At 47.8% G+C, this 25,899-nt stretch overlaps 1 protein-coding gene across 1 annotated transcript; it reads right to left on the bottom strand.

Moving 5' to 3' along the window:
• Positions 1-22,149, bottom strand: VGF (VGF nerve growth factor inducible). Its single transcript, XM_078669188.1, has 2 exons — positions 22,095-22,149; positions 1-3,796 (listed from the first exon to the last, which is right to left on the bottom strand). Exon 2 carries the CDS (start codon positions 3,778-3,780, stop codon positions 2,143-2,145), a length of 1,638 nt encoding a protein of 545 aa, XP_078525314.1. The 5' UTR covers positions 3,781-3,796; positions 22,095-22,149; the 3' UTR covers positions 1-2,142.
• Between the last annotated feature and the right edge of the window lie 3,750 nt (positions 22,150-25,899).

The following is a 25,899-nucleotide window of genomic DNA, read 5'->3' as shown; positions in this document are numbered from 1 at the left end:
TTAATAAAATAGTTGCTTTTATTTCTTAGCAAAACTAGTAATTCACGTGCTATTTACAACAGGCAAACAATATTTTATTAAGTACAACAACGGTTCAGGACAAGGAAACTGGTTATACATGAGTCAAACTTCACGAAGCAAGAAACTGGCAGAGCTGGAGGGACACGTGCAGCACCCTTTGCACAAATCTTGCATGGTCTCTGCAGACATTCTCCGTGGATCCGGACTGTTTTTGTGGAATGTTTTATATATTTTTATTTCTTTTTTTATTTTTTTTGCTGGAAATGCTGGTGGATTCTTTCGACATTGTGTGGTCTTTGGATGTCATGGATTGTATACAGCGATCGACACTGAGCAGCATGCCTAGGCCTACCCACGGGTACAAAGATAACTCATGTAACTGCGGCACTTCACAATATTTAGCAGGATCTGCATGTCACCGGCATTGTTCAACCATGTCACAGGAGTGGAGGGGCTCTTCTTGTCTTCTAAGGCAGTATAGGCTGGAGCATTTCACCAGTGATACCAGAGTTCTATAGAAGAACAGTTCTGGTTTAGCCAGAAAGATCAGGAAATTGGCTGCCTGTCTGTGCATAAGATCACCCCGAACAGTGCTTTGCTCTAAGGTGAAGCACAGACAAATACCAGAGGGATTTGTCATGGTCTGTTTGGGTTGATCGACAACGTTCTTACCATGTGCGAGTACAGTGATTGGCTTTTTACTGCATCAGATGCTAGGTGAACTAGCGAATGTTGGCAAATTTGCTTTGAATTGTCATCCAAATAAATATATATATGTATGTATATATGTGTATATATATATATATATATATTGGAGACGTTTGGCACCTTTCTCTTCAGAGATTCGTTCTATGCACTATTGTAGGATGTGCTTAAAAATGCGATTTGTAGAGTACACCCCTGTGTAAATAAACATAGGAGCTATTTAGTATTAAACATGATTGATGTTTATAGTGAGGTTTTTGATACATTGATATCTAGTCAAGCATCGGGCTACATATCCGTTTGCAAAGGGCAAAAATGGATTCCTGAAATTCATATGGACTAATGCAATTTGGACAAATGTCACCAATGAACCTTAAAATACATCGTCGATGAATGTGCCCCAGAAATCTGCCTCTGGTCTTCACTCTTTGTGTAGCTTAATCACTGTTATGTTGTGCTCTTTTGGGTGCATTTGGTAGATCACAATGGACACCAGTCCTTTAGTGGAAATTTTCCAAAGTGTAAAAGTAATGTATGTCAAATACAGTTGCATCTCCCTAATTATTCTTTCACATATTCAAGATGTATGCTGATGCTCATTGGACATAGTATGTACATTCTGTTCTTTAGACCATGCTCCTATGCTTTGACAACATTTCCCTAAGTTGGGATATTGGAATAAGGATGCGAGTACATAAAAAAATAATAATAATAATAATCTCAATAAATCTTTGTGAACAAGTAGTCGTTTTCCCTATATCGGAGCGCATTCTTGGTTAAAATCAAATGTCCATATTCTTTTTTACACACTGGTGACCTTCTGTAGTTCTTTTGAAAGAGATGACTCTGGGATGCAGGGTTTACTGAAACAAAAATACAATTTCCTTTCCAATTATTTCTGTTTTTCAAGATCGTGGAGTTAAAGGGAGATGGCGTACCATTCTGATGAAATGTGTTGAACTGACCCATTTTAATACAGGTTTTATGTTGCTGTGTTCTGCAATACAACATTTTCAGAGAGGTCACTGGTGGTGGCCTACAGATCTTAACGAATTTGTATTTTCTCTGTGAAATTAGACTTTTAGTAATGTTTAAAAGGGTGTAGACTACGTCAATGAATGGGGGCGGGGGGGTAATATGCATGTGGATCACTCCTGACATGTCGAATTACCAAGTCTTTAGGTTGAGTGCAGATGTGGTATTTGGACAGAAGTCCTTCTCCATCCTACATGGATTCAAGTTGTTGCTGTGACAGTTCTCCCCCTATGAAAGGGGCACGCCCTGTCTTGACATTCGACCCCTGGGGAGGCATTTGTAATATGTTGCATTTTGTCTTCCCAGTTCATGCGTAATTTGAACATGTTTACACACTTAGATGAGTGGTCATGGCAAGGTGAAAGGGAGTTCCTCGCACTTTTACTGGAACACCTCGGGGTGTTTCAGAAGGATCTTCTCAATGTAGTTTTCTAGCTCTTCCTCCTTGTCCTGGCTGTCGTCGTAGTAGTCTTCTCTCTGCATCAAGGAACCTGGAGGGTTGTAGTAGTATTGATGGGGCTTCTGGAAAGCCCGGGGCTTGATGTAGTTGGAGTAGGTGTTTTGCTTATCTCTGTACCTTCTGGGCAAGGCAATGGGCGTGTCTTCATACTCTAGGTCGTTCCCCAGTACATTGTTGTTCCAGACTCCTTCCTCCTTCATGTGGTGTTTGTTGTGTTCCTTCTTGTGATAAGGTGGGTAGTACATTGGCTGGGGGGCTTCGTGCCTGGATGAAATGGTCCTCACCCTCTCCTTGTGGGCCCTGTTGTGCCTAGGATCGTCCCTTTCTGAAGAATCTTTTTTCTTCTTCTCAACATCATTGATAATGTCTATGACATCATCAGCGGGCAGGTGGAGCTTGCTGGAGATCTCAATGAGTTTATCGATGGTCTGGGGATCCATGTCGTCATCCTCCTCATTGGATCTCTTGTCCTCAGCAGCATTGTCTTGCTCCCCCAGGCCATATTCTGAAGTGGCATCATCAATATCGTTCCTACCATCATCGTCAAATATCAGGTTGTTCTTCTTAGTCTCGTCTACAAATGTCTCTGCCTCCTCCTTACCATTATTGTCTTGGTCTGTGTTGTCTTCTCCCTTGAGAAGGTACTGCAACAGCAGGTTGGAGGCTATGTCTGCAATCTTATCATCATCTGTCTTTCCATCTGGTTGCCTCCTGCCATCATCCAGGTTTTCATATTCTCGCACATACTTTTTCTCTTCTACTCTCTCTTTGGTGTATGATCTCCTTTTTTCTTTGATGTTTTTTTTCTCTGGCTCTTGTTCATCTAGCATCCGTTGGAAGTCTTCTAGCTCTTTTAAGATGTTGTTTTGGTCCCTGTCATAGTCTTTCTCTCTTTCCTGGTTGTTGTATGTGTCAATCTCGTTGGACCTCTCTCTCTTGGCAGCTGTGCTGTATTTCTGGAGCTCCTGCAGCATGGACTTCAGGTTCTCCAAATCATCAGAGTTGATATCGGTGTCTTCGGTCTTTTCCTCTTCCTTCCAAGCCTTGCTAGCCTGTTTGTTCACTGGCTGCTTCTGTGATTCCAGGCTGGAACTTCGTGTTCTGCTCTGGACCTTCTCTGTCATTGTATCGTCGTCAACTTTGGGTTCATCCTGTGCTGCAAAGTTGTTCTCATACTGCTCAAAGATATTGTCACGTTTGTCAGACGTGTCTTGAGGCTTGTCTTGGTCAATGTTTAGAGCCTGAAGTAGTACGGCAGCAAGAGTCTTAGGATCTATGTCTTTGAAGAGCTCATCGTCATCATCGCTGGGGGATGCCTTGGTCTGGTAGTTTGAGAGTGACCTAGTTTGCACCTCTTTTTCTTGATGACTTTTGCCCTCTAGAGGGGCTTCCAAATTGATCTCACGGTCCTGAGCTTTGAGTAACTCTTTGTGTTGGGCTTTGGGCAGGAGCTCTTCGTGTTTTTCCTCTCCCAGTGGTGCGGCATGGAGATAGCACTCCTGCAAGAGGATGATGGAGAGGATCAGGGCGGCTCGTTGGAGATATGTTGCCCAAATCATCTCTTTAATGCCCTTCCTGGAAGGAAAATTGAACAGTAATTAGAACAAGCATATACTAAGCAGTAAAATCACTTGCAGTATAGGGTGAATCATGCTTAAAGAATTACCAATATAACCAGTCAACACTAACAAATAAATAAGGGAATTTGGAAGTGGGAACCTATAGTAGGATCCCAACCAGAAGTCGAAGCCCTAAAATGTGTGTGTTTTTGAAGCTTTTTATCCTCCATTCCCAAGGGGTGGTGTATTTGATGCAGAAAGATGATTACATTGAGTCACAAGTGGCTGTGTGTCGAAAGCTCTCTTCATTGAATTACTTAACGTGGGTATGTGTCTAAGCTTCTCCCATTGCACGTGTCTTTGTTTCAAGTCGTGCGCCAATAAATGACCTAGTTAGATGTGTCCTTTAAACTTGTCCTTGTTGGATTACATATGTGAGTGTATTGAAAGCTTGCCTCTTTGAATTGCTTAAATGGGTATGTGTTGGAAACTTGTCAAATTGTATTTACATATTTGGATCTGTGTTTTAAGCGCAAGAAAATGTAACTTCATATATTGTGTGTGATTTAAACTTGCCCCCCTACTGAACTGCCTTATGTAGGTGTGTTGCAAACTTGTAATACTTGTGTGTGTATCTGTTGGGAGCTTGTTGCTTTGCATTTAATGCGTGGCTTTGCTTGGAAGCTTAACCTATACAGTATATATTCACTCCCTGTGTCTCCCTGCCACTCTCTGTCACCTAGTCTCTATGCCTCCTTTTCTCTAGTTTACCTCCTGTTATTCTTTGCCCTTCACACTCCCAATCCACGTATGTCTCTGCCCCCTCACCTCTCGTTTAGCTTCTGAAACCTCTTGACGCTTATCTTTTTTCACATTTCCCCCTCTGATATATTCTCTTCAGTGCCCTCCTCTGTTCTTCCCAAGCACCCACTTCTTATCCTTCTGACGTGTTTGTATTCCAAAGCTCCTATAGCGGAGGTTGTTCTAATATATATAATTTATTTCAAACCACTTGCCTCCTATCGACACCACAGGTCCTATATTGCTTTTAACCTGATCTCTATTATCTCACTGCTGTCATTGTGTCTGATTTGTCAAGGGTGGCTTCGAATGAATTTTCGTCGCTGTTGCAGCTGGTGGTTGTTTTATAAGTACCCCCTCCATGGACAAACTGGACACAATAGTCTGCAGATGCAATCTCAAAAACACGAGGCCGTGATTAAGAAGTGCTTCCCCAGGACAGGGTTCAAGCCAGATGTGAACTCCAGATGTGGGCATGGTGATCCACGTGTGGCCGCCAGAACTGTGAACTGTAAGTTTGGTGTGCCATGCAGAGCTAGATAGAATACTACAGGTGTGACTTCCACATATGAAGACAATGATCCGAGTGTGATGTCCATAACTGGACACTACTACAGGTGCACCTTTAAGAAATGGGCACTATGCTCCAAATGCGTCCTTCCAAACTGGACACAGTACTCCTGCTGTGACCTGCAGGCCTAGACACATTTCTACACGTTAGAATTCCAAAACTGGCCACAATACTCTAGGTGTGGCCTTAGGGCGTGCAGACAATGTTCTCTGTGTGGCCTCAGGGTGTGCACACAATGCTCTCGGGTGTTGTCTCAGGGTGTGCACACAATGCTCTAGGTGTGGCCTCAGGGTGTGCACACAATGCTCTCTGTGTGGCCTCAGGGTGTGCACACAATGCTCTCTGTGTGGCCTCAGGGCGTGCACACAATGCTCTCGGTGTGGCCTCAGGGTGTGCACACAATGCTCTCTGTGTGGCCTCAGGGCGTGCACACAATGCTCTCGGTGTGGCCTTAGGGTGTGCAGTCAATGCTCGCTATGTTACCTCAGGGCGTGCACACAATGCTCTCGGGTGTTGTCTCAGGGTGTGCACACAATGCTCTAGGTGTGGCCTCAGGGTGTGCACACAATGCTCTCGGGTGTGGCCTCAGGGCGTGCACACAATGCTCTCTATGTTACCTCAGGGCGTGCACACAATGCTCTCTATGTTACCTCAGGGCGTGCACACAATGCTCTCGGGTGTGGCCTTAGGGCGTGCGGACAATGCTCTCGGTGTTACCTCAGGGCGTGCACACAATGCTCTCGGGTGTGGCCTCAGGGAGTGCAGACCATGCTCTCTGTGTTACCTCAGGGCGTTCACACAAGGCTCTCGGGTGTGGCCTCAGGGTGTGCACACAATGCTCTCGGGTGTTGTCTCAGGGTGTGCACACAATGCTCTAGGTGTGGCCTCAGGGTGTGCACATAATGCTCTCTGTGTGGCCTCAGGGCGGGCACACAATGCTCTCTGTGTGGCCTCAGGGCGTGCACACAATGCTCTCGGTGTGGCCTTAGGGTGTGCACACAATGCTCTCGGTGTGGCCTCAGGGTGTGCACACAATGCTCTCGGGTGTGGCCTTAGGGAGTGCAGACTATGCTCTCTGTGGGGCCTCAGGGCGTGCACACAATGCTCTGTGTGGCCTCAGGGTGTGCACACAATGCTCTCGGTGTGGCCTTAGGGAGTGCAGACAATGCTCTCTGTGGGGCCCCAGGGTGTGCACACAATGCTATAGGTGTGGCCTTAGGGAGTGCAGACAATGCTCTCTGTGGGGCCCCAGGGTGTGCACACAATGCTATAGGTGTGGCCTCAGGGTGTGCACACAATGCTCTCTGTGGGGCCTCAGGGCGTGCACACAATGCTCTCGGTGGGGCCTTAGGGAGTGCAGACAATGCTCTGTGTGGCCTCAGGGTGTGCACACAATGCTCTCGGTGTGGCCTTAGGGAGTGCAGCCAATGCTCTGTGTGGCCTCAGGGTGTGCACACAATGCTCTCGGGTGTGGCCTTAGGGAGTGCAGTCAATGCTCTCTGTGTTACCTCAGGGCGTGCACACAATGCTCTCGGGTGTGGCCTTAGGGAGTGCAGACCATGCTCTCTGTGTTACCTCAGGGCGTGCACACAATGCTCTCGGTGTGGCCTTAGGGAGTGCAGACAATGCTCTCTGTGATGCCTCAGGGCGTGCACACAATGCTCTCGGTGTGGCCTTAGGGTGTGCACACAATGCTCTCTGTGTGGCCTCAGGGCGTGCACACAATGCTCTCGGTGTAGCCTTAGGGTGTGCAGTCAATGCTCGCTATGTTACCTCAGGGCGTGCACACAATGCTCTCGGGTGTTGTCTCAGGGTGTGCACACAATGCTCTAGGTGTGGCCTCAGGGTGTGCACACAATGCTCTCGGTGTGGCCTCAGGGTGTGCACACAATGCTCTCTGTGGGGCCTCAGGGTGTGCACACAATGCTCTCGGGTGTGGCCTTAGGGAGTGCAGTCAATGCTCTCTGTGTTACCTCAGGGCGTGCACACAATGCTCTTGTGTGTGGCCTTAGGGAGTGCAGACAATGCTCTCTGTGGGGCCTCAGGGTGTGCACACAATGCTCTCGGTGTGGCCTCAGGGTGTGCACACAATGCTCTCGGTGTGGCCTCAGGGTATGCACACAATGCCCTGTGTGGCCTCAGGGTGTGCACACAATGCTCTCGGGTGTGGCCTTAGGGAGTGCAGACCATGCTCTCTGTGTTACCTCAGGGCGTGCACACAATGCTCTCGGTGTGGCCTTAGGGAGTGCAGACAATGCTCTCGGTGGGGCCTCAGGGTGTGCACACAATGCTCTGTGTTGCCTCAGGGTATGCACACAATGCTCTCTGTGTGGCCTCAGGGTATGCACACAATGCTCTCGGTGTGGCCTTAGGGTGTGCACACAATGCTCTCGGTGTGGCCTTAGGGAGTGCAGACAATGCTCTCTGTGGTGCCTCAGGGTGTGCACACAATGCTCTCGGGTGTGGCCCCAGGGAGTGCAGACCATGCTCTCTGTGTTACCTCAGGGCGTGCACACAATGCTCTCGGGTGTGGCCCTAGGGAGTGCAGACCATGCTCTCTGTGTTACCTCAGGGCGTGCACACAATGCTCTCGGTGTGGCCTTAGGGAGTGCAGACAATGCTCTCTGTGCTGCCTCAGGGTGTGCACACAATGCTCTCGGTGTGGCCTTAGGGTGTGCACACAATGCTCTCGGTGTGGCCTTAGGGTGTGCACACAATGCTCTCGGTGTGGCCTTAGGGAGTGCAGACCATGCTCTCTGTGTTACCTCAGGGTGTGCACACAATGCTTTAGGTGTGGCCTCAGGGTCTGCACACAATGCTCTCGGTGTTATCCATATTTCTGGACAGAGTATTACAGTTGTGGATCTAGAACGTGATCCAGTGCTCCGGCCTGGATCTCTAAAACTGGACATAACCCTCCCAGAGTGGCATCCAGACTAGAATGCAAAGCTTCACATGTGGCATTAATAACTGCACATGGTCTCCTAACTGGGCCTCCAAAATGGGACCCAGTACTCCAGATTTGAGCTTCAGAATTGTGCAAAGTGCTGCAGATGTGATAATGAGAAGTGGAGGCAATGCTCCAGCTGTGAACACTCTTCCCCTAGAACCAACTGTACATCATAATGGTGGTATGACCTCCAAAACTGGACAGGATACTACTGCTTGTTATCTGAAACAGGGCACAGTGCTCCAGAAGTGGCCTCTGGCTGTGCCTGTCAGAAGTGGCAATGGTACCTGTGTGACAAGCAGAAATGCACATCATAACGTATTACTACTTTGACCACTATAACCAAGTACAATGCACCAGGTTTGGTCTTCAGAAATGATCAAAATGTACCAGAGGTCTCCTTCAGAACTGAGCACAGTAGACCAGGTGTTTTCTATGGTCACACCTGTTCTGAAGAAAGCTACGGCAAGTTTAGTGATCCTTGGCAATTTCTGCCCATCTTACTGATATTGACACCAATAAAAAGGTCTGTAGACCGAGACAGAAGATGAGGCTGAGTAGAAGAGGCTGATAGAGAACAGCAAGGCTTGGAAGGTCCGGGGGCTGCCGAGAGGCGGAAAGGAGGGTGTGGCTGGGAACTGCACTTTGTGGACAATCGATTGGAGGGGGGGGGAGATCTGCGGACGGTGGACGCCGGAAGCCGCCGGCTGAGCAACGGATACAGGACTGGAGAAGTTAGAAGAACAGAGAGGAGGGGGGGGACGGAAGGGGGGGGGGCTAGGGTTAGGGTAGCCAGAAACTGAAGACTGGGGAATGGCAGAGTCCCTTTCTCTTTAGTGCGAGGAAGATGCGAAGGTGTTCTGGGGAAGGGGCGGAGGGCTTATAAGTTAGGGATGCGACACCCTCCCCCCCCCCCTCCCTATGTCCATGCGATCACTGGCACAGCATGGCTGCGCTCTTCATGAGGAATGGGCACGCGAGTGGCCCATCTCTTTCACGGGGCCCCTCAACTGCTTGACTGTGTGCGCGAGAGGAGCATCTCTTTCAATGAGGCCCTCACCTGCTTGACCGTGTGCGCGAGAGGCGCATCTCTTCGAAGGGGCCCCACACCTGCTTGACCGTGTGCGCGATAGGCGCATCTCTTCGAGGGGGCCCCACACCTGCTTGACCGTGTGCGCGAGAGGCGCATCTTTTCCAAGGGGGGCCTTCACTTGCGTGACCTTGTACGCAAGTTGCCCTCTCTTCCAATGGGGCCCCTCACTCGCTCCCTGTGTGCGCTAGAGGCACATCTCTTCAAGTGGGCCCCTCACCTGCTTGAATGTGTGCGCGAGAGGCGCATCTCTTCAAGTGGGGCCCTCACCTACTTGACCGTGTGCGCGAGAGGCGCATCTCTTCAAGGGGGGCCCACACTTTCTTGACCGTGTGCGTGAATGGTCCATCTCTCCCAAGGGCGCCCTCACTTGCGTGGGAGCTGCAGAGAAGGACGTTGCCCCAGCGCAGTTTTAACTTATTGCGCGCCCGTGGGAAGGTGCCGACCAAGCGGCAGCGCTCTTGAAGCACGCAACACCTAGAAAAGCAGCCTTCTCAGCACCGTGTAGCAAGACATCGAAGGCAAGGCAACACAAATCCCAACATCAACAGCACGCAGCAATCCCGTGAACATCAAGCAACATGTACTCGCACTGGGCAGCACAAAATAACACATGCCCAAAATAGCAGCATGAAACGAGCAACCGCAACACCAGACAACATATGTCTGCAAAAGCAGGTAACACACCCGAGAGCATCACATAACAAACACACTAAGCAACATATATCCAACAATGGAAAACACAACCCAGGCGGCACCTCCTTCCAAGACCATGCAACCCACATTCCTGTGCCACGCAACACACTATGGTACCAAGAAAGTCATACGTGCCACAACATTAGTAACACATACCAAAATACAAGACCCAAAGTAGCAGGCAATGTAAACAGTACACCACATACCCAAATTACTAAGCAATGCACTCGGTGCTGACCAGGTAAAACACCCTAACATCATCATCATAGCACATTCACTGCATACTACCCTCGTCTGGTCTCTTGGAGGCACATTCTGAAACACCTGACAACCCAGAACACATACAACACATACCAGACAACGCCTTCTCCCAATACCATGTAAACACCACCAAAAAACAGACAAAAAAACTACAAAAAACCCCAGCAGCACATATTCCACCATTAACCAGCACATATTCCCCACATACCCACAATACCACTCAACAAACACCTTCAGCTTGAACCACACATACACCGAAACCGAGTGACGCACACTCAGTAGCAGGCAACGCATGCCTCTAAAGTAAAGCTGCATGTACCATAATCAATGAGTAACATAAGCCACAGCAGCAACAAAGACATATTCTTCTACCAAATAAATCAATCAAGGCAAACATACCAATAAGTTCTAGTAACATATGTTCTCAAAAGCCGCAACAACAGGCAAAACATACCGAGATACTTAGCATTAGATAGTACCACAGAAAGCAAAGCCCCATGCCACGCCTGCAGTAGGCAACAGGTGCCCCACTTCGAGAAATGAACAACCTAAGGCACTACACACCCTTTACACCTGCCCAGCGTCTTGAGACCCTCACGGGTGAGTAGCTACACTTTACAAACCGTGATTGATTGATTGATTGATTGATTGATTGATTGATTTGGAAGTGCAAACATCCAACAATGGGCACCACACAGACAGAAATGTAACCCAACTACATATAACAATCCCCAACAACATAGAGTAATACACCCACCCAAAACCATGCACCACTTAGCATGACACACTATACAGGAAATAGCCCCTACACAGACGGATGTATGACGTTACAACGCAGGCTATTACAACGCCTGCCTTTACAACGCGGTTTTTACATCACATACCATTACAACGCATAGCGCTTTTGGGTGCTGGATAGTGAATAGTTTAATTTACTATTCCAACTCCAGTCCCCGTGGACACTCGGGAAGGTTATTGGATAGTAAATTAACCTATTCCCTATCCTAGAGCACCCCCCAGCGCAATGCGTTGTAATAGTTTTCGTTGTAATGACCGCGTTGTAATGGTAGTGCGTTGTAAAAGTTTCGTTGTAAGTGATGTTTCCCTACACAGACGGATGCATACACACAACAGGAATTCCCCCAAAACTGGAGGGCACCAATCGGCCCGTATCCAACACCAGGCAACAAATACTACACATTATATACCCAAACTCCAAATAACACATATCCCCAACACTAGACAACATATGTCAACACCACCAGACAATATGTGCGCGACACCAGGCAATTCACAGTCAATGTTGGGTAATATATGTCATCACCTAAGGTAACTATTGTCTAAAAGAGGAAAGCATATACACCATCACTGGTTGTGTATACAGCACCCACATTCAACAACACATGTTCAACACAAGGTAACTCACAACCTCAACCCAGACAGTTCCTATTACAACAACAAACACATCAATTTTAGACAAAACCCACTCCAAACCAGACGGCAAAGACCTTGCACCAGGCACCACATCTTCCCCCATCAAAACAGGCAACAGTTACTCCAACACCACCCCCCCGAAAATAAGGGAATGCAGTGCCCCATTAACAGGCAGGAAACTCCACCAATATCATGTGACATATACCACAACTCATGGCAATATAACCCCATCCCCAAAACAGTTTTCTCAACAAACAACTCCTTTAATCAACACAACTAACAAATAACCCGCCTGAAGAAAACACATATCCACACTATTAGGCATGCCACACCTTAATGCTAGGCATCATATATTTCATTGTTGAATGAAAACATGCCCAACACACACCAATTTGTGCCCCACACCACAAAATCATACCACCAAAACCTAGCAACGTATATCCCTAACACCAGGCATCATATATACGCAACTTCTGGCAAAGTATATCCTACCACTGTCCAACATACATCCTCATGCCAGAAAATAGTCATCACCCCTCTAACGCCAGACATCACATACCACCCAACATCAAGAATTAAATACCCCAACACCTGGCAACAATCTCTTCGGATGTACGTTGTTACAACGTATGCTTTTACAATGCATGCCTTTATGACGCAAGTTTTACAAAGCAAGTCGTTACAACGACTTGCGTTGGGGGGCGCTGGATAGTGAATAGTTTAATTTACTATTCCAACTCCAGTCCCCGTGGATAGTAGGGAAGGTGTTGGATAGTAAATTAAAACTATTCCCTATCCTAGAGCGCCCCCCAGCGCAAGTCTTTGTAAAAGTTGCATTGTAATGGTTGCGTCGTAAAGGTACTTCATTGTAAAAGTTGCGTTGTAAACGCTGTTTCCCATCTCCTCCATCAGTATGCAACTCATGACCCAAAAACAAAGGACAAAGCCTCTTATTAAAATAAGACCAACACAAACTACAGCAATGGGCATTACATGGCATGTTGTCATGTAACAAACACTTCAATACTGTGCACAACCCACCCCAAAAAGAAGTTGTCACTCAACTTGATACCGTGCAACCCACGACCAATGTATAGGACATAACACATTCCCAATGCCATTCCCCCGAAGTCCCCAATACAGCAATGCATAACTCAATACAAGGCAGCAAATATCCCCAACGTTAGACAACAACTCTAACACTAAGCACCAAGCAGCATATACCTCAACACACATTCTGAGCACCATGCAACCCACACCCCAACACAAGACAGTATACACACAAATTCAACAATCATCAGCACATCCTCCAAACATAAAAGAACAAACGGCAAAAAACGAATTCTCTGGCACCAAGCAAATCGTACTTCAATACCAAGCAACACATGCATCAACCTCTAAGAACAGTGGACAATAAACAGCATTGGGCGTACCATCCCTAAACCAAGATTCACATTACCCAATGTCAGCCACAACTTGCCCCAACACACACCACAAGACACCTGACACAGGGAAATCATTGTAGTTCATACCCATACACTGTACATTACACCTGCACCATCCCCAACACCAAGCAACACGTACAGGAGCATGAAACAGTACATACTACAACACTGGGCACACTGAACACAACATTGGATAACAGCCACCCAAAAGCTGTTCAATATAAACCTGCAACATCAGGCAGTATTTATACTCAACCAGTAAACAGTGCACACCAACCCAACACAAATAATATTATTGTTTCATGTATATACAATGTCAAACCCTTGCATTTTTGGCAGTGTTGTTTTCGTTATGACCCCCTGAAGGAAACAGTTTGACTTTGAGAGTAAGTGACCAGAGTAATGTTTTTAATCTAGTCTTGGGTTACCACTTCTACCAGTGGGATGGAGGAGTAAACATGAGAGACAGGCTCAAAAATGATATTTGTATTTAGCCGGCAGTTGTAATTCACTCTTCGGTGGGGCACAAGACATACACAACACTAACCAAACTACCCTCCAAAAAATAAGATGAATCCACAATGCCTGACAAGACCAACACCTAATTGACAGCTCATAAGCCAACAGAGCATCAAATACAGCAAAGTTGGGCAGTCCCCATGTCAACACCAAGTGCATATCTCAACTCTGAACTTGTACCCGACACTGCACAAAACTTGCACTTGCAAAGTAAACACATACCATAAAAAAAACACAATCAGAACCAAAGATGACACAGCTCTCAATGCCAGGAAGCATATGTGCTAATACTAAGCAATGCAGACACCGGACACCGGGCAACATAGCAGCAAACGATACTACCCCCAACACTGCAGAACATGTTGTGTCGGTTCGGGGTCACAAATACTGCTTATATTAAATGATATTCTCAGTATCAGACATATCTAGATGCACCAATGGACAACACATGCCACTGCACAAAGCAACACATACTCTAACACCAGACAACATAGGGAACACAGACACCCCACATCAGAAAATGTTTACCTACAAGACAAATAATTCACCCGCCAACAAAAGGCACGATATAATATTGCAGGAATCTACTACCTCAGCAATCTGCAACACATCTCTCTTTACAACATATTACACAACAGCAGAAAATCCAAACCCACAGCACCGGGGTGATAATACACTCAACATAAGGCAACGTATCCCTCCCCCGACAGCCACAGAATATTCCTAACAAGGAACAACCTATGCACCCAGCACCAGACAGCACCACACTCTCTTACTGTCAACTGTGAGCATTAAAAGATAGTCAACGTACACTCCGTAGGAAAATACATATCAAATGTTGCATATTCCACTCAACTGCATTGAAACAAAAAATCAATAGTGAGCCAACACTCCACCCCCCACCTCAGCTTCCAGCCACCCTCACACATCTGCTCTTCACCTCAGCAAATACTCCTCGTTTGAGCATTATCTGATCTCAACACAAACTAAAACAGCATCAAATACCACGTATGGAACAGCGCACACTCCAGACATAGTTGCTTCTACTGAATAAAAATAAAATCCAACCTTATACCCTAAGAAATAAACATCCTCCCTTCTAATACTAAACAGTACGCAAACTATCAATGACGTCTTCTATTGAGCAATACCCAGCCTCATATACTAATACACGCCCAGTACAAGTTTTTGCAAGAGCGCCTTATAGTAAGTAACATTCAGACTCACAAACCGGTACACCCTGAGTACAGAATCTTGTAATAAATAACCTATTGTGATGAGCAATCCTTCATATGATACGCTAATACACCCCCAGTACAACCTCCTGTAATAAATTATCTCTTGTGAAGAGCAATACCTACTCTAAAATGCAAATACACCCCCAGTACAACGTCTTGAAATAATCTCTTGTGAAGATGAATACCCAATCTGAAATGCTAATACACCCCCCCAAATAAACTCTTAAAATAAATAACCACATTTGTGAAGATCAATACCCCACCTGATACGCTAATACACCCCCAGTACAACCTCTTGTAATAAATATATAACCTCATGTGAAGATCAGTGCCCCACTTGATACACTAATATACCCCCATTACAACCTCTTCTAATAAATAAATAACCTCATGTGAAGATCAATACACCATCTGATAAGCTTATAAACCCCAGTACAACCTCTTGTATCAAATAACCTAATGTGAAGATCAATACCCCATCTGATACGCTAATACACCCCCAGTACAACCTCTTGTAAAAAATAACCTAATGTGAAGATCAATACCTCATCTGATACGCCAATACACCCTCAGTACAACCTCTTGTAATAAATAACCTAATGTGAAGAGCAATAACCCATCTGATATGCTAATATACCCCCAGTACAACCTCTTGTAATAAATTACCTCTTGTGATGAGCAATACCTCATCTGATACGCTAATGATCCCCAAGTACAACCTCTTGTAATAAATAACCTAATGTGAAGATCAATACCCCATCTGATATGCTAATACACCTTGAGCACAAACTTTTGTAATAAATAACCTAATGTGGAGATCAATGCCCCCATATGATAGGCCAATACACCCCCAGTACAACCTCTTGTAATAAATAACCTAATGTGAAGATCAATACCCCATCTGATACGCTAATATACCCCCAGTACAGCCTCTTGTAATAAATTACCTCTTGTGATGAGCCATACCCCATCTGATACGCTAATGCACCCCAAGTACAACCTCTTGTAATAAATATCCACTTGTGAAGATCAATACCCCATCTGATATGCTAATACACCCCCAGTACAACCTCTTATAATAAATAACCTCTTGTGATGAAAAAGGCCCCACCTGATACGCTAATAGACCCCTTGTACACCCTCTTGTAATAAATAAGCGCTTGTGATGAGCAGTAATCAATCTGATACGCTAATATACCCCCAGTACAACCTGTTGGAACAGCTTCTTATAGTGAGCAATACGCTGACTCATGCACCAATACAAAGCAAATTAAACCTATTGCAGTCGCCCCTTAGACAGATACCCAACATCTTACACTAATACAGCCCAGTACTGGCTTTCAATAGCATCTTAAGATGGGCAAGACCCAACATCACCTTCAATACCCAACCTCACATAGAAGTGCACCTCAGTACAAGTTCCTGCAAAAGCCACTTCGAATAATTAATATCCAACCTCATGCACCAATGCAATCCCAGTACAACCGCTTGCAGTTGCTGTTTACAATGAATGATACCCATTCCCACACATCAATACACCCTCAGTACAAGCTCTTGTCATAGCCCCTCATAGCGTGGGATATCCAGTCTCACACAATAGTACACCACAGTACAACCTCCTCCGATAGCCCCTAGAGCGAGCAATACCCAACCCCATTCACAAATATATCCCTGTACAAGCTCTAGAAATAAATAACCTCTTATAGCGAGCAATACACAACCTCACACATGAATACACCACAGTACAATCTCCTGTCCTGAAATAGTCCTTTATAGCACACAATATTCAACCTCACGCATCTATACAACCCCAGAACAAACTATTAAAATAGTCCCTCATGGTGAGTAATATCCAACCTTATACACCAATTCTCCCAGCACACGTTCATGAAATGGCCCCACAGCGCGACACCCACCCTCATACACTAATAGACCTCCAGTACAAGCTCTTGATATGGCCCCTCATAGCAACACGCACCCTCATACACTAATAGACATCCAGCACAAGCTCTTGCAACAACCCCTCATAGCAATACCCACCCTCATACACTATTAGACCTCCAGTACAAGCAAGTTCTTGCAACAACCTCTCATAGCAATACCCACCCTCATACACTAATAGACCTCCAGTACAAGCAAGTTCTTGCAACAACCTCTCATAGCAATACCCACCCTCATATACTAATAGACCTCCGGTCCAAGCTCTTGCAACAACATCTCATAGCAATACCCACCATCATACACTAACAAACCTCCAGTTCAAGCTCTTGCAGCAGCCCCTCATAGCAATACCCACCCTCATATACTAATAAGTCCCCAGGACAAGCTCTTGCAATAGACCTTATAGTGTACAATACCCAACCTCCCACCCAAATACAACTACAGTAAAAGCTCCTGCAATAATCCCTCCAGTGCAAGCTCTCTTTATAGCGAGCGATGCCCAACCTCAAACACTGATGCACCCCAGTGCAAGCTCTCTTTATAGCAAGTGATGCCGAACATCAACACCCAACCTCAAACAGTGATGCACCCAGTACAAGCTCTCTTTATAGCGAGAGATGCCCAACCTCAAACACTGATGCACCCCAGCGCAAGCTCTCCTCATAGTGAGTGATGCCCAACCTCGAAAACTGATGCACCCCAGTGCAAGCTCACTTTATAGCGAGTGATGCCCAACCTCAAACACTGATGCACCCCAGTGCAAGCTCTCTTTATAGCGAGCGATGCTCAACCTCAAACACTGATGCACCCCTTTGCAAGCTCTCTTTATAGCGAGTGATGCCCAATCTCAAACACGGATGCACCCCAGTGCAAGCTCTCTTTATAGCGAGCGATGCCCAACCTCAAACACTGATGCACCCCAGTGCAAGCTCTCTGTATAGCGGGTGATGCCCAACCTCAAACACTGATGCACCACAGTGCAAGCTCACTTTATAGAGAGCGATGCCCAACCTCAAACACTGATGCACCCCAGTGCAAGCTCTCTTTATAGCGAGCGAAGCCCAACCTCAAACACTGATGCACCCCAGTGCAAGCTCTCTTTATAGCAAGCGATGCTGAACATCAACACCCAACCTCAAACACTGATGCACCCAGTACAAGCTCTCTTCATAGCGAGCAATGCCCAACCTCGAAAACTGATGCACCCCAGTGCAAGCTCTCTTTATAGCGAGCGAAGCCCAACCTCAAACACTGATGCACCCCAGTGCAAGCTCTCTTATAAGTGAGCGAAGCCCAACCTCAAACACTGATGCACCCCTGTGCAAGCTCTCTTTATAGCAAGCGATGCCGAACATCAACACTCATCCTCAAACACTGATGCACCCAGTACAAGCTCTCTTTATAGCGAGCGATGCCCAACCTCAAACACTGATGCACCCCAGTGCAAGCTCTCTTTATAGCGAGCGATGCTCAACCTCAAACACTGATGCACCCTCGTGCAAGCTCTCTTTATAGCGAGCGATGCTCAACCTCAAACACTGATGCACCCCAGTGCAAGCTCTCTTTATAGCGAGCGATGCTCAACCTCAAACACTGATGCACCCCAGTGCAAGCTCTCTTTATAGCGAGCGATGCTCAACCTCAAACACTGATGCACCCCAGTGCAAGCTCTCTTTATAGCGAGCGATGCTCAACCTCAAACACTGATGCACCCCAGTGCAAGCTCTCTTTATAGCGAGCGATGCTCAACCTCAAACACTGATGCACCCCAGTGCACGCTCACTTTATAGAGAGCAATGCTCAACTTCAAACACTGATGCACCACAGTGCAAGCTCACTTTATAGAGCAATGCACATCCTCAAGCTGTTGCGAAAGCCCTTACTACGGAGCAGACGGTACCCAACGTTGCGAACACTGACACTGTCACGCCCTTGGTACGACGCAGTGTTCAATCCAGCAGTAACATCGTGTACTGTATAACAGCAAACCGTACAGCAGGAAGTAATACACCTAGTGATTGTCAGGGCACAGTCAGCACTTGCAACCCCCGTCCATTTAGTGATTGAAAGGATACAACCAGAACAAGCTCGTTCCTCGACACTCTGATCTCAGACCCCCATGGATGTAGGGTGACGCACCTGGGCTCCAGCGTGACGCGCTCGGGCTCCAGCGTGACTCCGGTGTGTCTGGCGGGCTCGCATTCTGGACACTCAGTCCAGGCACTGCGGCTCGTTTAACACCGTAGATCATTGCTTTTGTCCCAGGGCTTTGGTGCTTTCAGCCGGCACTGTCGTGCATCCTTGTTCGTGCTCTGGGACGCGCTGGCTCTCTCGGGATGCCATAGGCACTCCTCGGGCTCTGCCAGCATCCTTTCTCGGGCTCTGGGAGGTGCTGGCTCTGCCGGGATGTGCTAGGCACTCCTCGGACTCTACCAGCATCCTTTCTCAGGCTCTGGTGGTACTGGCTTTGCCGGGATGTGCTAGGCACTCCTCGGACTCTACCAGCATCCTTTCTCAGGCTCTGGTGGTACTGGCTCTGCCGGGATGTGCTAGGCACTCCTCGGACTCTACCAGCATCCTTTCTCAGGCTCTGGTGGTACTGGCTTTGCCGGGATGTGCTAGGCACTCCTCGGGCTCTGCCAGCATCCTTTCTCAGGCTCTGGTGGTACTGGCTTTGCCGGGGTGTGATAGGCACTCCTCGGGCTCTGCCAGCATCCTTTCTCAGGCTCTGATGGTACGGGTTCTGCTGGGATGTGACAGGCACCGCTCGGGCTCTGCCAGCATCCTTTCTCGGGCTCTGGGAGGTGCTGGCTCTGCTGGGATGTGACAGGCACCGCTCGGGCTCTGCCAGCATCCTTTCTCAATCTCAGGCTCTGCTGGTAATGGTTCTCCCGGGATGCCCAGGCACTCCTCGGGCTCTGCTTGCATCCTTTCTCGGGCTCTGATGGTACCGGCTCTCCGGTTATGCGCTAGGGCTCTGATGGAGTTTCTGAGACTGGTGTTTCCTCCGGCTCTCTTCCTTTGCAGCTGGATCGCTCGCTCTGTACTGCAGGATCTGTCCCGCCTTCGCTCTGCGTGCCTTGTACGTGCAGTATCTGTCCGGGGTTCTGTCTGCATACCTTGTACGAGCAGGATCTGTCCCGGGTTCTGTCTGTGTACCTTGTACGAGCAGGATCTGTCCCGGGTTCTGTCTGTGTACCTTGTACGAGCAGGATCTGTCCCGGGTTCTGTCTGTGTACCTTGTACGTGCGGGATCTGTCCCGGGTTAGCTCTGCGTACCTTGTACGAGCAGGGTCTGTCCCGGTTCTGTCTGCTGTACCTTGTGCCTGCAGTATCTGTCCCGGGTTATGTTTGCGTACCTTGTATGAGCAGGATCTGTCCCAGTTCTAGCTGCTGTACCTTGTATGTGCGGGATCTGTCTCGGGCTCTGTACATCGTCTCAGTAGCTAGACCACGGCTCTGTATATTGTCTTCTACCTCGACCAGCGCTCTGTACGTTGTCCCTGTACCTAGACCGGGGCTCTGTGCATTGTCTGTGTATCTAGACTAGAGCTCTGTGCATTGTCTGTGTATCTAGACTAGAGCTCTGTACATTGTCTGTGTATCTAGACTAGAGCTCTGTACATTGTCTGTGTATCTAGACCAGAGCTCTGTACATTGTCTGTGTATCTAGACCAGAGCTCTGTACATTGTCTGTGTATCTAGACCAGAGCTCTGTACATTGTCTGTGTATCTAGACCAGAGCTCTGTACATTGTCTGTGTATCTAGACCAGAGCTCTGTACATTGTCTCTCTACCTATAACAGGGCTCTGTATCTGTACAGTTTATCTGTATCTTGTCTCCATGTGCGAGCTCTGTGCGGCGTCTCTGTGTGCGGGCTCTGTCTCGGTGTGCGAGCTCTGTGCGGCGTCTCTGTGTGCTGCCTCGGTAGCTGTCTCAGTATGCGGGTTCTGTCTCGTTGTGCGGGGTCTGTAGGCTGCTTTCGCGCCTTCTTTCGTATGTTTCTTCTGTTACGGACTCTCTCCGCCTCGGTGCGCGGTGCTCTCACACTGTTCATGTTCTGGCTCTGTACCTCGGCGCTTCTTTCGCTGCCCCTGGCTCCTCCGGACTGTGGGTCAGTGACTGTACCTGAGGTCTGATCCGGGTCCCGGCTCTGATGGAGGTCGATGCCTGTGCCCCAAAGCAGGACTCTGTACCTGCGCACTGTCAGAGACAACGTGCCCGGTTTCTCTCTGCCGCCCCACCTTCATCTCTGTCCCCGAGTGACATACTTGGGCTCCGTAACTACACCTGTACCTATGCCTCTGTTCCCGCCCCTCCTCATCTCTGTACCTGGGTGACGTACTTGGGCACCGTACCAAGACATGCACCTGTGCCACCAGATCCCTGTACCGACCGAGAGACAAGCTTGCGCTCCGAACCTAGACCTGTAACTGCGCACTGCCCCAGACGCTGTCCCTGTGTTTTCTCTGCCACACCCACCCCCGCCTCATCTCTGTCCCCGAGTTGCGTACCTATGCTCAGTACCTAACCTCTGTACCTTCACTGTATATATTTGTGTCCCTTGATCCGCCCACCCCAGCTCTGTACCGGGGCACGGCACTGGCTTCCCTACCTAGACTTTGTATCTCTTCTAGGCACTGCACACCTGTGTTTTGTCCCTAGCTGTTCAGTATCAGATAGCTATGCCTGGACTCTGCATCCACATTATGAATCATGCACTGCGTCTGTGTTCTCTACACTTCCCCCTACCTCGCCTACCCGCCACCCCCTTCCCCCTAGTGCCTGTGTACCCGAGTTATCCGCTTGGGCGCACTACCAGACTCATGACTCTGTGTCTCTGTGTCGTCCCTTGCCCCGCCCGCCCCCTGCTGAGCCGGGGTGCCATTCCTGGGTTCCGAACCTACACTTTGCATCTACACTGTGTACCAGGCGCTGCACCTGTGTTCTGTCCCTGGCCCCACCCGCATCTCCCCGTCTTCCCCCTTCAAGCCCCCTATCTCCCCTACCTACCCTCTTACTTCTCTACCCCCCCCCCCGCACACACACGCACTGTGTACCGGGATGCTCCTCACCTCGACTCCGAACCCGCGCTGTGTACCTGGCGGTGCCCTGAGGCACCACACACGGGCTCTGTGCCTCTGCCCTGACTTTGCACCCTGTGCTCCTGCCGTTCTGTGGGGTGTGCCTGACCTCAGTACCTGTACTCTCAGTCCGTACCTTTCTCTCACGCTTTGCACCGGACCCCGCGGAGTCTGTGGGAATCTTCCAGATGGTCTCACACTCTATCTCAGGCTGTGTCTCACTCTCGCACTCTACACATGGGGTTGTACTTGACTCTCTCGGGTTCCGTACCTTTCTCCTTACCTTGCAAACTATGCTCCTGCTCTGTGGCTCTGTTCTCACTCTCCTCTGACTGTCTCTGCTGATTTCAGCACCAAGGGGAGCTCCGGCAGCTCATATACCAGGCTCAGGCGTCACGTGACTCTCCCGCAGCCCCCGCCATTGACGTCACAGTTCATTCATAAGAATCTGTCCAGGCCCTGGAAGGGGGGTGCGCATGCGCAGAGCATCGGAGGGAACTGCATGAATGGGAAGGAAATCATGAATGAATGGGGGAGGGGGACCAGCCTTACTCCGGCGGCAGGGAGAGGGGGAGGGAGCCCTGCTGCCTACAACCAGTCAGGCGAGAAGCCGTGTGCTGCAATGTGCATACCAAATTGCCCAGAGAGGGAAGAATGGGCATAGACGACACAGACCATGGCAATAGGTCCATTGGGAGGAGGAAGAGGACATCAGGAGGACAGGGACCATGGAAGGACAGAGACCACATTAAGGAGGACAGAGAGGGAATGAGGGCTTAGGTGCGTAGAGCGGCAAGGGCAGGAGTCGGTGGGGCCTGTCAGTGAATTTAGGTACGGGTGGGTTTGGGCCTAGAGGGCCAGGAAATAATGATTACGGAGTTGCAGGGATCCAGCCACGAAGAGAAGGGCACATTGGAATATAAGGTAGAGCCAAGAGCATCCCAAGAAAAAATTGAGTGCAAGATGGGACGTGGAGTCAGGGACTTTACCAAGCAGAGGAGGCCGAGGAAGATACGACGTGGTTTGAGCATTTTTATAGCTCTAGTCCGCATTTCCGTTCCATCGAATACATTTTCAAACTGGGAAGACCATCGATCTCTCCTGGCTGATGTGTGTGGGTGTTTGATATGTGGGAGATGATTTGAGATTACCTTCAGTGTTCGCTTTAGAAGTGGTTTGTGTTGATCAGTGTGAGGGCAGTTGGCGTTCGGCCACGGTAGATATTTGTAGGTACATGGTTGTGTGTGTTCGCACAGACGCGCATATTTTCGTGCTTGGTTTCCCATTATTCGGCTTAAGCCGTGTTCTCTGTGTGCACCACATTCCAGTTTAGTAATTATGATGTGATGTTGTGAGCATATGGGGGTGAGGGGGGGTGAGGGGGGTGAGGGGATTAATGGAGATTTAATGATGCAATGCTATAGTGTATGTTGCTATGGCGGGTGACTGCTGTCAGATTGATTTCGCTTTGGGGCTATCTGGCAGGAGGGCATCATGGTTGTGTCTAAGGTGGGCTGTTTAGGCATGCAACACAAAAAGATGATGGATGGAATGCTGAACATTGTCAAACATTCACCCTCAGTACAGAGATCTGGGCCTGAATCCATCGTTTTTTTTTGCTCCCCATGCCATTCCAGTTTAAACCCAGCTGTATGCAAATCAGTCTACTCTTGATCCTGCTCCCGATGGGAACAGTCTAGATTGAACTGCTAGGCCAGGTCCTCCCTGGATCGGGGTATCTCCCCTCATCAGCCAGGCTAGCTTTAATCCAGTTGCCTGGCAGGAGGGCTAGACTGTTCACACGGGGAGCAGTGTCAAGATGATTTGCATATGACTGGGTCTAAACTGGAGTGGCATGGTGAACAAAAAAAATGGATCAAACCCAGATTGTGACTGGGGGTGTGTGTTTCATATGGTCATTATTCCGTCGCCCTAAGTGGGAAGGGTATGACACGGGCCTGTGCTCACTGTGCTAATGGATTCAAGTTAGCCTGACTGATGAGGGATGATATTTCGAAACCGGGCCCAGGATGCTTGTTTCCGGTCCAGGGAGGACATGGCCTGTCAGTTCGGGCTGCACCGTTCCCATGGGGAGCAGGGTCAAGAATCATTTGCATCTGGCTGGGTCCAAACTGGGGTGACATGGTGAGTAAAAAAAGGATGGATGAAACCCAGATCTTTGTCAAGGGGTGAGTGTTTGATTTGTTCAGCATTCCATCCATCATCTGTTCTTTTGCTTGCACTGTTAAGGGATGGCCCCTTGGAGGTGTGTCTCGAAACAATGGTGCATTGAGCTGTTCTTGAGTGGAGAGTGATGTTGGGTGCACCTTCCGTTTCCTCTTGTGAATCTGGCTACTACTGGCCTACTAATGCCTCTTTGAAGAGAGGACACCTTAGGTTTATCATCTGTAGATAGAGAGAAGACAAGCTGTGTGTCATCTGCATAAGAATATATTGGAAGCCCAGCTTCTTCTGCTATGGTTGCCAGGGGACTAATGTAGACGTTAAAAAGCAGTGGGCTTAAAATAGATCCCTGAGGCACTCCGTGAAGGGAGACATAAGAACTGGAGTTATTAGTTTTTTAGAAGACCTGGAATGTGCGATTAGATAGAAAACTCTTCAACCATTTCAGGGCAGCACCACTGACACCCTTAGATTTTAAAGTTTGAACAAGGGTCTCATGGGATATGGTATCAAAAGCGGCACTCAAATCTAACAAGATGAGTGCCATTGTGTTACCCTTCTCTAACCGCTGACGGATGGCTTCCGTCACTCCCAGGAGTATTGACTCGGTTGAGAAACTTGTTCTGAAATTGGATTGGGATGGATGCAGAAGATTCTGGGAGTTCACAAATTGAGTCAGTTGGTTATTGACATGTTTTTTCCAGTATTTTGGAGAATGCGGGAAGCAGGGAGACGGGACGAAAGTTGGAAAAGACCTCCTGATCAGCGTTAGCCTTCTTCAGCAAAGGAAGAATCATTACATGTTTCCAAGTAGCAGGCACTACTGCTTCCTCAAATGAAGCATTGGGAAGTTCCATAATCCCTTTCAGAATCAGAGGGTCCAGTTTTTTTAGAACATGAACTGGGAAGGGGTCCTTCGGGGATCCTGACTTAATGCTATTTAGTATGTCCAGAGAAGATGTTCTGTCTAGCGGTCGCCATCTATTAAGTGTGCTCTCCAAAGATTCTAATGACTCACTGGGAGGAAAGAAATCTGCTGACATTTGATTCGATTTAGGAAGCTGTTCTCCATTTGTACTAACTTCGGAGTAGATTTTATCAATTTTATCGTTGAAGTACGTCCCTAGTTGTTCGCATTGCGTTTTTGCTAACTTTTGGGGTTCTGATTGGTGTGAGACACCCGACAATTCCTGTACCACCTTGAAAAGTAGTTTAGGATTATTTTGGGACAACAGAATATTATTCTTAGTGTGTTCAACTCGCGCCGCTTTGCATAATACCTGATAGACTTTAATGGCCTGTTTGTAAATCCGCCTTTTGGCCGGTGCGTAGTTTTTCCTCCACTGCCTCTCAAGCACCTTACATTTAGTTTTTTCTACTTTAAGTTTTTCTGAGAACCATGGGGCTGGGAGACGATTGTTCTTAGTTTTATTTTTTGTTAATGAAATAAGAATGTCCACAGATGCGGTTAGCCAGTTGTGAATGGTATCAGTATCCGTGGTGCAGACGGACTTTAAATCTGGTCTAGAGTCTAACAGCTGGGCATTTAAATTATCCATTTTAAGTTTTGTCCAATTTCTGGACCAAATTGCGTCTGCTGTGGTGGATGATGGCTCGTGTATCACCACCTGTTTAAGCTTAAAGCTAACTAAATAATGGTCTGACTAAAGTAGAGGTAATGTGGGTTTGCATGTGATATTATTTAAGTTGGAAAAAATAGGATCCAGAAGGGGTCCTGCTTAATGTGTGGGGCCGGAATTGCATAGAGACATATTCAGAGCAGCTAGGTCTGAAATTAGCGTAGAGCTAATGGGACATTTATGTTTATCGAGATGTAAATTTAAATCTCCTAAAATCGAGAAATTGGTGGTGTCAATTAAAAAGGGGGCAATAAAATCCGGAAG

The sequence above is a fragment of the Lissotriton helveticus genome, chromosome 12 (genome assembly GCF_964261635.1).
Source record: "Lissotriton helveticus chromosome 12, aLisHel1.1, whole genome shotgun sequence".
Taxonomy (NCBI): domain Eukaryota; kingdom Metazoa; phylum Chordata; class Amphibia; order Caudata; family Salamandridae; genus Lissotriton; species Lissotriton helveticus.
The sequence above is the reverse complement of the archived record's forward strand: the minus strand, read 5'-3'. Positions and strand labels throughout refer to the sequence as shown.